The 17508-nt window shown below is 35.2% G+C and overlaps 1 protein-coding gene across 1 annotated transcript; it reads right to left on the bottom strand.

The window, feature by feature from the left end:
* Positions 1–9044: 9044 nt before the first annotated feature.
* On the bottom strand, positions 9045–12189 carry LOC127123029 (senescence-associated carboxylesterase 101). Its single transcript, XM_051053299.1, has 4 exons — positions 11972–12189; positions 11529–11880; positions 10159–10695; positions 9045–10033 (listed from the first exon to the last, which is right to left on the bottom strand). Exons 1-4 carry the CDS (start codon positions 11986–11988, stop codon positions 9212–9214), a joined length of 1728 nt encoding a protein of 575 aa, XP_050909256.1. The 5' UTR covers positions 11989–12189; the 3' UTR covers positions 9045–9211.
* Positions 12190–17508: the final 5319 nt, after the last annotated feature.

The following is a 17508-nucleotide window of genomic DNA, read 5'->3' as shown; positions in this document are numbered from 1 at the left end:
AGGAAAAATGAAGGGTAAATTTTGGGGTATTACACTGTCTTGATTTTTTTTTCTTCAGATTTGCAAGTTTAGCACTTTAACAGTGAACGAATGATCCAAAAAAACTTCATTATCACAATAGCAACTAGCAACTTGAAGAAGAAGGAGTAGAAAAGAATCAACGGACTTGTACTTAACTTATAGATATCTCATTTACTAAGGTTTGAGCCAAATATTTCCATTATCCACTTTCTTTCTTTATTAGTGTGTCCATGCATTATTATCTTATCTAGTTTGATCTATTTCTAATTAAGTTATCTGGTTTGACCAACACACATTAAGAAAAAAATTTGTTTAATAACTTTGAGCCTTTGTAAACTACCATGTATTAATAGGTATATCCATTCCTAACCACTTTGAGCCTAAGTCTATCTTTCGATGACGTAGCCTAAAATTCTTAGCCATATTACTTGAAAGATCCTTTCTTTCCTCCCTCTCTTTAGAGTTAGGTAGAAGTATATTTCCTAAAGTATATGAAAAAGATTAAGTTTGGGGTTGCTCTTGGAAGTGAGCAAAGTTTTAATTTTCGGGTTGGGGAAGGGGTACTAGAGAATATGATCCAAAGTTTCAAAAATTATTGTGAAAAAGAAGTGTAAGAAGACACTTGTTCAAAAAATATGAATGAGAAAAGAAAAGAATGATGTTATAAGAAGGGTCAAAAATCTCTAGTACTATCAAAAAGGTATGATAATAGAAGGAGAACTAGGAACCTAACTCCAAAGGTATAAACCTAATTTCCTCAAAAATATCCTACCCTAACATAAGCCAAGTTATAACATGAAAAGTCCTCTAATATGTGTGTTGTGATTTCTATGATGTACTCTATTAGAACATGATCTAGCTAAGTTAAATTGATTTTGCATGTTGATTGAGAGATCACCCTATCCATTGAGTGGGTTATAATGAGCCTAGAGACAGGTTGAGTACTTGTCAATGTTCAGGACGTTTTTCCGAATTTGCTGGTAGAAGTTGGGAGGTAGAATAATGGTCAGGTAAAAGAAATATTTAATTTTGTGATGTTCGATTGTTATTGTGCGACTTGTTGTCTGTTGAAAAGTGCAGTTGCAAACGAGTTACTTGAGGACAAGCAATGATTTAAGTTTGAAGTTATGATAATAGTCCGTCATTGCATATATTTAGTCAAAGAATCGAAGCAAAACAAATGAAAGTCGAGCAAATATGAGGAAGAATGACCAAAGAATGAAGGAAAAATAGCTAAGTGTGCAAATTGTGAATTTAGTGAAAAATTGAGTGAAAAAGGAGCAAAAAAGAGTGCAGCTTCGAAAATAATTACATCCACCACCGCACAGCACCAGGCACACGATAGGGTATTTAAAGATGCATCGCACACATGATGCTGGTTATCACGTGCGCAATGGTCACTTTTCAGGGCTTTTTCTGATGCATTCTGGTCAATTCTGACGCCTTTAAAAGGGGATTTTCTGTACTTTCACAAGGGTTATAAAAATTAGAGATTAAAGCACGATTTTGAGGGCACAAGTGGAGTATTTTGGAGTATTTGAAGTCATTGGAGGTGTCATATCCCAATTTTGTTCGAGTATTTTAAACTCATCTGATACAAGTTCATTTGTCTAGTTTTGTATTTTTAGCCATATGCATTTTTATCATCAAATAAAGTCACCATGATTATTCATATATGCATATATAGTAAAAAAGTTAGCATAAAGTCAATGTTTTACATGTTGAAGACATTGACTAAAATTGCATTTTTTCATTATGCGTATTGAAATAAATAAATTCATGATCATTTGATTTATCATCAAAATATCCATTTGAATTTTATTAATCATTTTCATGCATCATAAAATAAAAATCAATCTTTCTAGAAGATCCAAAATATCTCTCATTTATTACATCATCATTCCATGCATATATTATATTATTATTGAATATTTAATTAAAGAAGTTTCTAGAAGGCACTCACACTCTTTGCATAATTCCTAAACTATACTTTCTAGAGCCTATAAATAAACTTCATTCCATTGACAAATGACACCACCAATCATTCACAAAAACTAAGCAAAAACTCTCTTCATTTTCTTTCAAGTCATTTCTTTATTTTTATTGAATAGGTAGACTTTTATGTTTGTTCTTTATTTAATTCTATTGCATTTATACTTTTATTTTATTTATTTAGTACCTTAATCATCACCATTTTACATAGAAACTCAATTGATTTTAAATCAAGAGTTGAAAAGTGTTTTTGACCTCCATAAGCAAAAGTGATTTATTGTTGTTTAAATATCTCTTATGTTTGTTATTTATTTAATTTTATTGCATTTTTACTCTTCCTTTATTTATTTAGTTCCTTAATAATCACCATTTTGTATGGAAACTCAATTGATTTCAAAATCAAGAGTTGAAAAGTGTTCTTGAACCTCCATAAGCAAAAGTAGTTTGTTGTTGTTTAAATAACTCTTATGTTTGTTCTTTATTTAATTCTATTGCATTGTTGCTCTTGCTTTATTTATTTAGTACCTTAATAATCAACATTTTGTATGGAAACTCAATTGATTTCAAAATTAAGAGTTTAAAGTGTTCTTGAACCTCCATGAACAAAAATGATCAAATGAAACTTGATGTTTGTTTTACATAAATAATATATTTAATAACTTCTCAACATCATCCCGAGCATGACTCCATAGTTCGTTTATCATGAGGGCGGATAAAATGGTCAAATCAAGCAAATATATGTTGTTGCATTTTTGTTGATTTTCGAAATCTTTTGTTGTTTATTTGCTAATTTTGAATATATCATTGTGTTCATGAGATCGAGTAGATAAATTTTCATTATTTATTTGATTAATTCCATGAAAAGTTGAGAAAGTTATGGTATTTTTACGTTTTTGTTGGAACTCATTTTCTTCCATTTTTGTTGCTACGGGAATAGTGACCAAATATGGGGTTGGAGAAGATGAAGTCTCCCTCACACATCCTAATTGCTCAATGCACCCTTGTGAGACTCCCTTCTTTGGACCTAGAGCATTTTCCTAGCTACACCCCCAATTTTCAACCTATTTTTGTCTTTTGTATATATTTTTTACTTTTTTATTTTTTATTTTCTTATTATTTCTTTATTTCTTTATTTTTGTTCTTTCTTTTATTTCCTTTAGTTTTTTTTAATTCTTTTACCTCTTGCATTGAAAGTCCCTTTTATTATTTATTTTATCTTTTTTATTACTTTATTTTTTAATTTATTTTATTGTATTTTTAATTGATGCATAACTATTAATCCAAAAAGACAATGACCATTAAAATTAATCTTTCAAAAATACTAAGATAAAATGTATTTGATCAACATCAAGTACATTTTTCAAAATACCACTAAGCTTTTCTTTAATAAGCACCTCATATCATTTCAAACCATTTCACAAACCATTTCCACTAATGCGATAAAACACTCGATCAACATCAAATTTCTCTTCTGCTTTCTTAACTCGTTAAACCCTTTTCCTAAACAAATACGAAAGAAGCGAGTTCTTGGAATCTCGCATTCCTTGAATCCTTGATGATTGCTCTCGAGGCACACGTCTTGGGTTAGCTTTTCATTCACTCTTTTTGTTTCTAAAATACCTAATTACTTGAACGAAAAGAGGGGCCATTGGAGTCTAGCATTCCAATGGAACCTTTGAACAATATCTTGAAAGTTCATTGTCCATCCTACAATTTCCTAAATACATCGAATAAAAAAGGTGTAGTTGGAGTCTAGCATTTCGACAACCCTGAATACTTGGTCTCGAGGCTCACGTCTTATTGTTACCAAATATTTGTCAATCTTCTAAAATAATTCAACACAACTTTAACCTAATCTCTCGCCCCCGTAAGTTCAAACAATTTCTTTTATGAAGGACATTTGTCTAATCCTTTTTAACGCGTCTACCGCGAGTAAGAAAGCCATGTTTTACCATCAGAACGCGATCTAGACACGTGTTCAACCCTAACAAACTTTAATCAATTAATCTCCTCTCACAAGAACATCGCTTAATCCTTTCTAATGCATATACAAATTAGCGCTTAAGTCTCCACCGCAAGCATGCAAGTCAGCGTTTAACCGTTAGAATATGATCTAAGCACTTGTTCATTAAAACACAATCAACCTATCAAACCTCTTTTCTCGCCTCCGTGCGATCAAAAACCTTTTTAGAAATAACACTGTTCAATCTTTTCTAACGCGCATAACAAACTAGTGCTTAAGCCTCCACCGAGAGTAGACAAGTCAATCTTTAGCCTTTAGAACACAATCTAAACAGTTGTTCATTAAAAAACATCAATAAATTGTAGTTCCCCGAACTACGAATGCTCTGATTTCCTTATTGCACTATAAGGATACGTAGGCACGAGATTGCGAGATCTTGGCGAGCACACTAATAAAAAACCTCTTATTTTCCCCTTTTGAGGTTTACACACTTTTTCTCCTTTCAATCTTTTATTCACTCGAAGAAAAAAAATAAAATCATCTAACATTCAAACCGCAAATTAGACTAAAAAGTTCCCGTTGAGTACAACGGACGTGATGGGTGCTAATACCTACCCCTTGCGTAATCGACTCCCGAACCCAAATATGGTTGTGACGACCAATTTCCATTTTTAAAGGTTTTATCGATATTTTCCTATTCCTTCATTGGAATAAATAATGTTCGGTGGCGACTCTGTTCAAATCATTTTTTTTCGTGACCATCGCGAGGGATCATATTTTTCGAGATGTGACGGGAGGCAATCCCTTCAAGTGGCTTCTTATGTTATCTTTAAATATCAATTGTGGTATTTTTAATTGCACTATGAGTAGCTAAGCTACTCTAGGTTAGGTTGTGTTAGGATGAATCTATTTCTATATTATTGGATTCTATATTGATTTGACCATTGTATGAACCTATTAATCTATAATCTTATTCAATTACTTGTTGTTCGTAATGATTTTTCTGTGAGATACTCTTTTAATATGATTTTTGACACATATGGAATACTGACCATTAGTCCATGTGTTCGACGTAGGGAAATTATTGTACTTGCGCTGGTTGAATAGGGATAGGAGGCTCCGAGTAATGGCATAAGGAATTAACGTTTTTGACATCGTCTAACCTTGCTTACGCTGACAGACTAGGGATAGAAAGCTTCGAGTAGTGGTTAGTGTGTTATTTCGTTAGGGATCGGCTACAACAGTTTTGTTAATTCAGTGTGGGGTTATAGTGATTAGATAATTCATATAAGGAATCAAACATTAATAGTAGACGAATAAGGGATTCTATAACACAACATGGCCGCTTTCATCATGACATTGTTTACTCGTTTATTTACTTTTCTCACTAAAACTCGAAACCCTCTCTCTTTTTACTAGTTTTTATAAATTGCACACATTTTGTCTTGCTTTGAGGCAGTCCATATGGATTCGGTCTTTTTTATTACTTCGATATTATCGATACATTTTGGCGAGAAGTCATCAATGTCATCCACATAAAGCAACAAAATAACAAGTGAATTTTCGGGTCAAAATCTGAGGTAAACACAGTGGTCAAACTAGCTCCTAGTGAAATCTATGTGTGTCATGAACTTGTCGAATCTCCTATTCCGTTGTCGAGAAGATTGCTTCATGCCATATAACGACCTACTCAGCTTGTACACATAATCTTCCTTTCCTTTTTCTACATACCCTTCTGGTTGCCTATCGGGATTGTTTCATCTAGATCACCATACAGGAAGGTTGTCTTCACATCCATCTGCTCAAGTTTTAGGTCGAACTTCGCCACCATAGCATGCAACATTTGAATGGATTTATGCTTTACAACAGGTGAGAACACATCATTGAAGTCGACACCTTCTTTCTGAGTGAACCCCATAGCAACCAATTTTACCTTAAATTGCTTCGACATCACTCCTTCGATTCCTTCCTTAACCTTGAAAATCTACTTACAACTAACTAACATGGCTCCAACAGGTTTCTCGATCATATCCCAAGTGTTATTATCATGAAGAGATTTCATTTCATCATCCATGGCTTTCATCCATTCAGTCTTATTTCGACTCCTCGGAGCTTCCTTGTAGTCTCTAGGTTCTTCATTAAGAACCTTACTTGCAAAGATTAAGGTGAATGTTATGAGATCTGCATAACCAAGTCTCTAAGGTGGCTTGATGACTCTTCTCGACCTCTCTCTTAGAAGCATGTAGTCATTATCAGTATTCTCATCTTCATCGACAACTTGTGCTTCTTCTTTGACTTCATCTGGGTTATGTAATTCAGCATCACTATGCTCCACCTCAACATGAATCTCTTCCAGTTCCATCTCATCTAAAGAGATCTTCGTACTTCGACCAACGTCATCAGTTTCCTTGAAAGTTATTTCAGCTTCATTGAGAACTACATCTCAACTTATGATACACCTCTTGTACCTGGCTCTAGGCACCACAACATGTAAGCTTTGTCTCCTTCAGGGTATCCAAGAAACATATGATATATCTCAAAGCTCTAGGTTTGACTTTGTCTTGCCTAATATGAACATAGGCTACACAACCAAATACTCTAAGTTTGTAGAAATTAGATGGATGACTCAACCATACTTCTTTAGGTGTTTTTTATCCCCAAAGCAGTCGAGGGATACCTATTTATCAGGTAAGCTGCAGTCATGAATGCCTCAGCCTGAAAAACTTTCTTTACTCCCGCACTAGCCACCATGCGTGCCACTCTTTCCAGAATTATTCGATTAAACCCTTCAGCCAAACCACTTTGTTCGGGATATCTGCAATAGTTGTGTACCTTGCAATACCAGACGCAACACTATATCTATCGAAAGCCTCATTGCAAAATTCAATATCATTTTCGATCCTCAACCTCTTGACCTTCCTACCAATTTGGTTTTCGACCAGAGTCTTCCAGCTTTTGAAATTTTCAAAAAGTCTCATCCTTAGCTTACTGAGTGAATTACCACAACTTTCGAGAGTAATCATCAACTATGGTTAGAAAATATCTTGCACCTAAGTAAGAAGGATTTATTGCAGGCCCCCAAAGATCAACATGGATATAATCAAGGGATCCATGTGTTCTTTGTTTACCTTTGTTAAACTTCATCCTACAAGATTTACCAAATACACAAGATGACCTTATCACCACATAGAAGATTTTGTTTCGACAATTCAACCAGACCTCTTTCATTGACATGGACAAGTCGTTTGTGCCACTGCTTAGTCTTCGACACAGGTTTTGTGGATGCCACAACTGCTGAACCACTTATAACCTCATCCTCAATGGTATACAAGCCTTGTTTCTTCACGCCTCTCACGACTTCCTTCGACTCTTTCATTATCATTAGGATACTTTGCTCTCCTTTGAAAACATATCCTTTGTTGTCGAATTCACCAAGAAAAATCAAATTTTTCTTAAGTTCGGGTACATACCTGATATCAGTCCATAGCCTTATTGAGTCGTCATGGAGCTTGAATCTCACAGATCCAATATCGACAATCTTGTAGGCTTTGTTGTTTACCAACATTACTAATCCACCATCTTGATCACATGATTCCTCGAACACGTCTTTGTTTGGAGTCATGTGTCAAGTACGACCTGAATTCATAATACACCCCTTGCTAGAGTCGCTGCTTGAAACCACCAGGACGCCAGATGATTCATAGTCATCTTGCACAATGACTGCATTACCATTATCTTTTTCACCATGACTATTCAGTCGATCAGGGAACACCTTTATTGTATGACCCTACTTCTTACAATGATAACACATAATAGCAGTAGCATTACCACCATAAGAATTCTATAGAACTTTACCCTTCTTCTTCTCAAAGCTACCATCTTTCTTCAAGAATTTTCCTTTTGCGGACAATCCTTCACCAACAGAAGATGGTTTATGCTCCTTTCATTCAAGTCCTTCGAGTACATGGTTGGTTGAACTTCTTCAAAGGTTAGGGGCTCTCTTCCATTCAAGAGAGTTTCTTTGAAGTGAGCATGAGATTTTGGTAAAGCACATAACAACAACAACAACAACAACGATTAATCTTCATCATCAATCTTAACCTCTATATTTTCAAGATCAAGAATCAACATGTTGAACATATCCAGGTGCTCAGTCAAGACTTTGTCTTCACTCATCTTGAATGAATACAAAGCTTGCTTCAGGTAGAGGAGATTGACCAAGTATTTAATCGTATACAGACCTTCGAGTTTGTTCCACATGCCCACCGCCATTTTCTCCTTCGAGACTTGCCGGAGAACCTTATCGCCAAGGATCAATATGATGGCACCGTGTGCTTTCTCGATCATCATTGTCTTCTCCTTCTCCGTTAGGGAAACATTCATCTTCTCTGATCCTTTCAACGTTTCTAACAAACTCTTTTGAACTAGTAGGGCCTGCATCTTCAAGCGCCACAAAATAAAATCATTCACACCGGTGAATTTTGTAATTTCATACTTTGTTGACGACATCTTCTCATCCGCGTTCACCGCACCAATTTGTTGTGAAACGGTGCCCAATAAAATAGAGTATGATCGGTTTCTTGATTAACAAGAAAACCACAAAGTAAAAGAAAATAGAGAAGAGAATGGAAGGACAATTTAAAGTGGTTAATAATTGGATTCTTGATTCAATTACACATTAGGGAACAATATTTACAATTGAGTCTCAAGCAAACCACTTTCTCCCTCTGATCAGGATTATCAAGGATTGAAGAAGAAATGTTAATAGATATGCTATTTATAAGAAAATTAAACTCTAACTTTCAACTAATATTCTAAACAATCGACTCAACAAACTGACTCAATTTGACATACTAACTTAAACTACAAGCTTGTTATTTCAACAACCATACTAATTCTTCGACTTGGACAGAGTTTACTACAACACTAACTTATAGCCCATAAACTACAAGATTGAATCATAAACATAAATATTTTAAAATTTTAATATATTTTTTCAAAAGCTCTGTGAATTAATTAATATGCATACTTATTACCAAAATTGACAAAGGAAATAACAAAAAAAAGCTCATAATAAGAGTAAAATATGATAAAATTCTAATATATTACACACACGAGTCTCACATTATTATCTAGTTCTTCAAAATTGACCTGCAACAATTGCGGCCGCAACATAAAAGATTTAAGAAGTCTCTGCAAATGCATAACAATCAAAATCACACCTACATTGTAACTTCAAGGGAAATTATAAGCTCCTGAACCATATTGCTTAACCTTTCGAGAATCATTCATGAAATCAGCAAGTTTTGAAGTATATGAAAATCCCTTAATAGCTCTATAATCCTTCCACCAACTCATAAAGCTACTTTGCCTCAAAAAAATCTCAGGTGAAACAGCATAATCCTTGAGCAAACCATAAACATAATCCTCAAATTCAACCAATTTCTTCACTGCCTCATCTTTATCTTTCACTTCCTTCAACTCTCTGCATGCAACTATAGCTTCTTCAACATGTGCCCAAAAGCAAGAATCTATTGTCAAAATCACTTCCACGGTCTTCCTACTCGTACTATTTAATTTGATTTTAGCTTTTTTCGAACCTTCTTCCAACCATTCCTCCAAATTCTTGAAGTGTTTTGACCTTTTTTCATTCACGTAATCTCTTCCACCTTCTTTATAGTATTGCGCAATCGCTAAAGGCTCGACCATTCTTCTGTAAGTAGTTCCCGCGTAGATCCATTGAGTACGAAATGCCGTGCCGTCTTTTTGAGTCTTTATTTCAACTTCTTCAACCATTTTCTCCCAATAATTTGTTAGCTGTTTATGAAACTTAACAACATCGTGATCAAACGGCGAGTTCATGTTCTTGTAGCTGTCATAGTATCCTAAGCCACAGTTTTTCCTTTCCTTTTTGTACCATTCGAGTTGAGCTAGGTGTCCCTTCATTTGATTCAATTTCTTCGACGGATCGAACAATATCCTCTTCAGAAGAATGAATCTTTCTTCTAGCTTTTTTATCTTTGTTTCTAAGACATCCATATCAATGTTATGCTTTTGCTGCATCCAAAGTCAGTTTTAGAAAACAACTTACATACATAAGCACTTAACTAAGTTATTTATCCAAACAAGCACGAATAAATGATTCTATCTCTTCAAGAAAAAGATAGAAAGTATTCACATACCAGAATTTGTGATGTCAATCCTAATGCATGCAACTGCAAACTGATACCAATTACAAGTGAATGCGAACGAGTCCTATCTCCGGCCGGTATAGAAGAATCCTTGAAAACTGCATTACGTCTGAGTTTTTCGACTATATTTCCATATTCATCCGATTGAAATCCTTGACTTTGAACATGTACTTTGCTTAATGTTATGATTATTTCCAAATTAGAATCAGGATTCTCGAAACAAGTAGAATCTGAATCAGAACAAAACAGAAACGTTCCGAAAGGCACGTGATTTGCGATGAATAGCCTTGGAAGAGGATCTTTGCATGAAACAATGTTTAAAAAGCAAGAATTCCAATAAGAACTACGTGATATAGCTTGTTGCAACTTCTTGTCACCGAGAAGAGGCGAACCGAATGTGATGCATAGTGGTCTATTCTTCGTGGAACCGATGTTATCTAATAGTGATATTGTGAAGAGTGAAGCAATCGATCCTCCGAGACCTTTTCCAGTAACAATCAATGGAGTCACTGGATTTTTACTTAAAATCTGCACTAAGATTTTTGCCTAAGGATTTAGATATGAAAACAAAAACATGTCTAGAAACTAGAAATAAGCAGAAAATCTACACTTCACGCATTCGGTGTATTGGTGACCGTTGGATTCAGATCAAACAGTTTATTAAACATGTATATTTGATTTTTCTAAAAAACCAAGATACCGAGGTTGAAATTTGGACCGTCCGAACTTCTTAGAAAAACAACTAGTAAGTAACAGAAGAAAAAAGAAACAATAAAGTGCAAAACATAAGGGCAGGGAGTGAAGCTCGCTCCGCTGGCTCACCACCTGCCTATTTGATACTGTCTATGAGTCATTCTCAATAAAACTTAATTCAACTGTCATCGATTCAATGTGTTTCGATGTCTTGATTGTGTGAATTCAGGTATCATCTATGAAGCACGGATATAGACACCGACATTGGACACAAACCTAATACTAACGCGTCAACACCGATATAAATTTGAAAAATGAATAAATTGAACGTAATCATAAGTGTCGATGTGTTGTATAGGTGTCATCCGACACTGTCACATACAAAGACACACCTTCTTTGAGAGGTGTCGAGAATCTAACTCCCTTTACTTTTTGCTTTCTATGTCTTGAAATTGCAAAGCTAAGAAATTTAATATTTTGGTGATTATGATAAATTGGGAAGTTAAATAGTTCAATTCAAAAGAGTGCTTTTACTTTAATTCCTAAACCAGTTTACACAACTAAGCACTAGATTTACAGCAAAACAGAAACTTTTAAAGGAAAGTTTAATCCAAAATCCAATTAGATTTAGAACTCATAAAAATAATTATAAAAAGAAAAGGAAATACCTCAGATTTCAACTGATCCAGCTTCTGAAAATTATCACAGAAGAGCGAAACAGCTTCACTATTAAGAGAGAAAAAAGGGTTACTCTTAGAACACAAAAACTCAAACTGAAGAAAATTCCTCCCTTTAAGGTCAGAAGACAAAACCAAACCACTTTTAAGATTAGAACAATCTGAAGTAGCTTCAAAGGCTATAATAGTCAAATCTGAACTTTGTTCTTTATAAACATTCCAACACAATCCAACACCAACGTTTGAAACTATGTCTTCATAACTAGATGAGATAACATTCCACGTTTTTTTAAGGATTTCATAGCTTGTCACAAATGATGCATGCTCAATTCCACTGCTAAATCTGGAGAAAAAAATCCAAAAAATAATGTAAAATAAATAAAAGTGTTATGTAATAATATAAATGAATAATAGTAGTATGCTATGTTACTTACAGTTTAAGGGGTATCATGGTGATTGAATTGAAATATAGAAGATTATGTTATGTGATGAAGTGAATAATTGGTAAATTGGAATGGTATATTATGTGGTTAAGGGAAGAGAAAAAGTATAGACTTTAGACTTGATGTTACGAAATTGCAGAAAAAGAGGGTGCTCTTTGGTGAAGTCAATGAAGCAAACGGGTATAATTTATTTTATTTTTGAGTTTAATCGTAGTACTTTAAAAAAGTATTTCAGTTCTATAATTTATTCAGGATTGCTATTTTGACACAGATTTTGGTTACACATTATATATTAACAAAGCAAAATTATGTTGCACATAAATTAAGATAAACTAAATTATTAAAAGATGAAACTAGTATGTATTATGTATCTAAAAATGGTGTATCCGTTAAAAATTAGCGTCTAATTTATTTTACAGGGAATCGGAATGCTATGTTTACAATATTTTTTTTACACCCATTCATATATAATATAACGTTCACCGTAAATACGGTGAGCAATATTTTATTTTTATTTTTACAAATGAGATATAATATTTATAAAAATATAAATTGTTTTTAAAATTATTTTTTTAATATAAATTTAAAGTTTATAATCAATTTTATTGATACATTAACCATAAAAATATATATTATTAGTCGTTTATTTTACTTATAATTTATTAATCAATTTATTAATTGATTAACTAATAAAATACATAATATTAACCAAATTCTAACATTAAATTATAAAATATAGATAAATTATTATATTTGATATTTTTTAACGTCAAATTTCCTCGAAAGTTTTATCCATATCATTATTGCTCAAAACTTTCTAGGGATAGACAACTGGGTAAAATTTATAAGCATAAAAGACTCCTTGTGCCTCAATAATCATATACAGTCTTCAATACCCCACTAAGTAATTTAGGTATCCATCGGTTGTACCGATTACCTATAATCCTATATATCAAATACGATTTAAACTACATGCATCTACAATTCCATATTTCCAAGATATAAGCAAAAGCATCATAATCAAAAGATATAGGACCTATATAGGGTATGACAGTATAAATTGCCCCTATATATAGTATCTATCTACTAGAGAATATATAGACTACATATATATTATCATAGTGGGATATATTATATATATACTTATAAGACCCGATGATTGATGAATCCCTATGACATGATGTGATATATATATATGATATGATATGATATGATATGATATGATATGATATGATATGATATGATATGATATGATATAATATGATATGATATGATATGATATGATATGCATGGATGCATGATTTTTTTTTTGTAATTTTTTATCTGATAGGGATATGGTGGACCCTTAACAGGAGACGCTGCCAGACAGACCAAACTGTGGGGAATGCTGATGGTCCACAGGAAGACAGACAAATGGTAAGGAACAACTTGCTGGGAAACAGTCCTGCTGGAGAATCAGACACACACTGGGGAGTATTCAAAATGAGATTTGATAAACGACACTTAGAATACAACCGAATAAAGAAAAAGATGCTACAACAGGTTCATATATGACCTGACAACGCTGGGGAATAATCAAGGAGAAAAACTCTTCAGAACAGGTTCATGTATGACCTGACACCGGAATAAAAAGGTTCAACAACAGGTTCATACATGACCTGAATAGTATTGAACAAAAATTGGAAAAATTCTTCAGAGCAGGCTCATGTATGACCGGACCCCGGAATAAAAAGGTTCAACAACAGGTTCATACATGACCTGAATAGGATTGAACAAAGAATCTTCAGAGCAGGTTCAAGTATGACCGGACCCCGGAATAAAAGGTTCAACAACAGGTTCATACATGACCTGAATAGTATTGAACGAAAATTGGAAAAATTCTTCAGAGCAGGTTCAAGTATGACCGAACCCCGGGATAAAAGCTCAACAACAGGTTCATACATGACCTGAATAGTATTGAACAAAAAATGGAAAAACTCTTCAGAGCAGGTTCGAGTATGACCTGACCCCGGAATAAAAGGCTCAACAACAGGTTCATACATGACCTGAATAGGATTGAACAAAATTGGATAAACTCTTCAGAGCAGGTTCAAGTATGAACTGACACCGGAATAAAAAGGTTCAACAACAGGTTCATACATGACCTGAATAGGATTGAACAAAAAATCTTCAGAGCAGGTTCAAGTATGACCGGACCCCGGAATAAAAAGGTTCAACAACAGGTTCATACATGACCTGAATAGGATTGAACAAAGAATCTTCAGAGCAGGTTCAAGTATGACCGGACCCCGGAATAAAAAGGTTCAACAACAGGTTCATACATGACCTGAATAGGATTGAACAAAGAATCTTCAGAGCAGGTTCAAGTATGACCGGACCCCGGAATAAAAAGGTTCAACAACAGGTTCATACATGACCTGAATGGTATTGAACAAAAATCTTCAGAGCAGGTTCAAGTATGACCGGACCCCGGAATAAAAAGGTTCAACAACAGGTTCATACATGACCTGAATAGGATTGAACAAAGAATCTTCAGAGCAGGTTCAAGTATGACCGGACCCCGGAATAAAAGGTTCAACAACAGGTTCATACATGACCTGAATGGTATTGAACAAAAATTGGAAAAACTCTTCAGAGCAGGTTCAAGTATGACCTGACCCCGGAATAGCAACAATTGGACTTTGACCGTAAGCAATGGACTACAACCACCCTTTAACGGACTTTGCCAACAACAATTGGACTTGAAAATGACTGCGAAAACCAGATGTTGGTTGAGGGATACCAAAGACAAGCTGGAATTAGAGGTCAAAGGATCTAGGATCGACAACAAGACCTGGGTCAATGCAAAATGAGCACGAAGTACATTTCGGCTATGCATGATTTGAATTTCCTTTTATGCATGATATATGAATGATCATGATTATGAGAATGCTGACACTTGGCAGACTGGGAGTTTGTAGGGCTTTTTATGGAAGCTCATGATTCCTCAACACCGAGAACTCAACCAAATATTTTATGATAGATGTTGTCAAGGGAGGATTCTATCCAGCTTGATAGCCACAACTTAGCCAATGAGATCCTTTTTAAGGATCAACGAATCGTGCTAGCATAGTTTTCGGGCACTCGTCTTAAACTCAATAGTTGTTGACGTATGGCAGAATTTGTTTGAGCAGTTTGAAAGCACGAAGAAAGAAGTTCTGCCCCTCTGTGGCTCATCTTGCCCCAGTTTGTTGGGACTTTGGAGATGTTCACTTTGAAAGTGAGTTTGGAAACAACTTTCCATGAGACTACCTCGAGATGGCTTGCCCCAAGTGTTTGAAACTTGCAATGGTCCGAACTTGACTAACCAAATGCTGGAATGGTAGACTCTTGACTGACTTTCCTTGGATAGTTGGACTCATTGAGCTCTGAGGTGGCTTGCCCTGGTCTAAGTCTTGAAGCAAATTACTCTTGGCGAGATGACCCTTAGGGTGATTGGACTTACTGAGCTCTGAGGTGACTTGCCCCGGTCTGATTCTTGAAGCAGATTACTCTTGGCTAGATGACCCTTAGGGTGATTAGCTCGAATTAACGGATGCTCAAAGTGATTTTCCCCTGACTAAACTTCTTTCACTTTATCAACTTCCTCAACTGCATATTGTTGGAATTTCTTGATGCTAAGCGTTGACTCGCAAATAAGATTGTGCATTCAAAAATGGTAATTTTAATTCCATGCTTATGCAAAAATTTGAAATCAAAGTTTATTGATATGAATGGGTGAAATACAATGAAAGAATCGTTGATAAGAACACGATGGTGATCAAGTCATTCACAGTATGCGAGTTGGTGCCATCAAATGATTAACAAAAATCGTTTGGAGTCAAGTTAACACAACCTTGTTATAGTATGCTTTCAAAATAATTTTTTTTTTGAAACAAAAGGATATAAGGCTCAAAATTTATTTTTATTTTTTTTGAAAGATCGAATGCATGATCAAACTATCGTGAATACGAATGGATCAATTCAAAAGATGCATAAACATTTCATTAATCTTACCAATTCAAATAAAACAACAATGTTTAAAAGCAAATAACAACCAACATGCAAAGAAACTACAATTTTCTTTCATTGGTATGGGTCGTGACATTGGAAATCCAAGACGGTATCTCAATGCTCTTACCAGGAAACAATGATAGCTCATTAGCCACATCCCTGACATCTTCCTTGTGGAACAAAACCTTGAGGGTTTTCAAGGGTCCTTTCCCTTTCTCATTACCTGGCCCAGAAATCAAGGTATATGTACTTGAGCCTTCCTCCTTGAGTGTTGGTGACCCTATGTTAATCAATCCTTGCAGCTTGAGCTTAAAACTCTTGCATTCCTCGATGGAGTGCCCCATTGTTCCAGTATGGTATTCGCACTTGATCTTCGGGTGATCTTCTTCAAAGACTAAACTCTTCTTGTTAATCAGTCCTCGTACCAAGGCTTTTAGCGCACAGCAAGAATCTAGGTTATGTCCCAATGCCCCTTTATGGAATTCACACGTTGCATTTGGATTGTACCATGGTAGGTATGGTGACACAGGCGTGAGAGCTCGAGGGGTCACCAAAGCATTCTGGATCAGTTGCGGGTAGAGCTTGCTATATGGCACCGGAATCGAGTCATTGTGATCCTTGTTCCTCTTGTTCTGATTCTGATTTTTGTTTTGAACCTGGTTTTGGTGACTTTGAGGAGGAATAGCCAGAGGATGTTGATGATGACGTCTTGAGGGTGGTCCATATACTGGTAAATGAGGAGTTGCCACATAGCATTTCCCTTGACTTGGGGTAACACCAGATGGATGTGGCGTAGTAGCTCTCTTTGTTGCAGCAGCGTATATCGGGTGACCCTCTTTTCTCAATAAGACTTGCAGGGTTTCCAAGACCCATCTCATTTGGCTCTTCAAAAGATTAAGTTCCTCCTTCAGTGCTTCTTGGCTTTTCCTTAGCTCGTCCATCATCTCCTGAGACATGGTTCTTTGTTCTAAACGCGTGTTGAGAATCACTTTGCTTCACGGACAAAAGATGGATGAGTTTTTTTTTGGTATTTCGTCTGGAGAATGACATGCATTATGATGCGATGCAAATGCAATGGAATGCGAATGAATGCAATGCTTTTTTTTGTCTTTTTTCTTTTTGGATAGGTTCAAAGGTCCGAGGTATGGATAAATACAATATTTACAAAAGAATCTACTCTAAGTGAGGTTCTCGTACCGACCCTTACGAAGTATTCACCTCGGGAGTCCGTACTACTCAACCATCGTCCTATCTTATGTGTTTTTTTTCACTCTAGACTCGGGTGTAGAGTCTTTCCCACATGGTTTGCAATCAAGATCCAAGTACCAACAATCACAATAGAACCAATATTCAACAGATATAACAATAAAGATAATAAAAACAATAAAGAAAAGCCACACAATTAAACAAACAAAGGCACACAGACGTCCTAACTAGGCTTGACTCACTTAGGGATGTTCCTGTCCCCAGCAGAGTCGCCATCTGTCGCACCTCAA

Source organism: Lathyrus oleraceus, chromosome 1 (genome assembly GCF_024323335.1).
Source record: "Lathyrus oleraceus cultivar Zhongwan6 chromosome 1, CAAS_Psat_ZW6_1.0, whole genome shotgun sequence".
Lineage (NCBI taxonomy): Eukaryota > Viridiplantae > Streptophyta > Magnoliopsida > Fabales > Fabaceae > Lathyrus > Lathyrus oleraceus.
The sequence above is the reverse complement of the archived record's forward strand: the minus strand, read 5'-3'. Positions and strand labels throughout refer to the sequence as shown.

What these genes read in the sequence shown, in the direction of transcription:
- LOC127123029 (XM_051053299.1), bottom strand. An exon ending in TGGATCAGTTGAAATCTGAG is followed by an intron (nt 10,696 to 11,528) that starts GTATTTCCTTTT and finishes ATCTTAGTGCAG; the next exon opens with ATTTTAAGTAAAAATCCAGT. An exon ending in GATTGACATCACAAATTCTG is followed by an intron (nt 10,034 to 10,158) that starts GTATGTGAATAC and finishes CTTTGGATGCAG; the next exon opens with CAAAAGCATAACATTGATAT.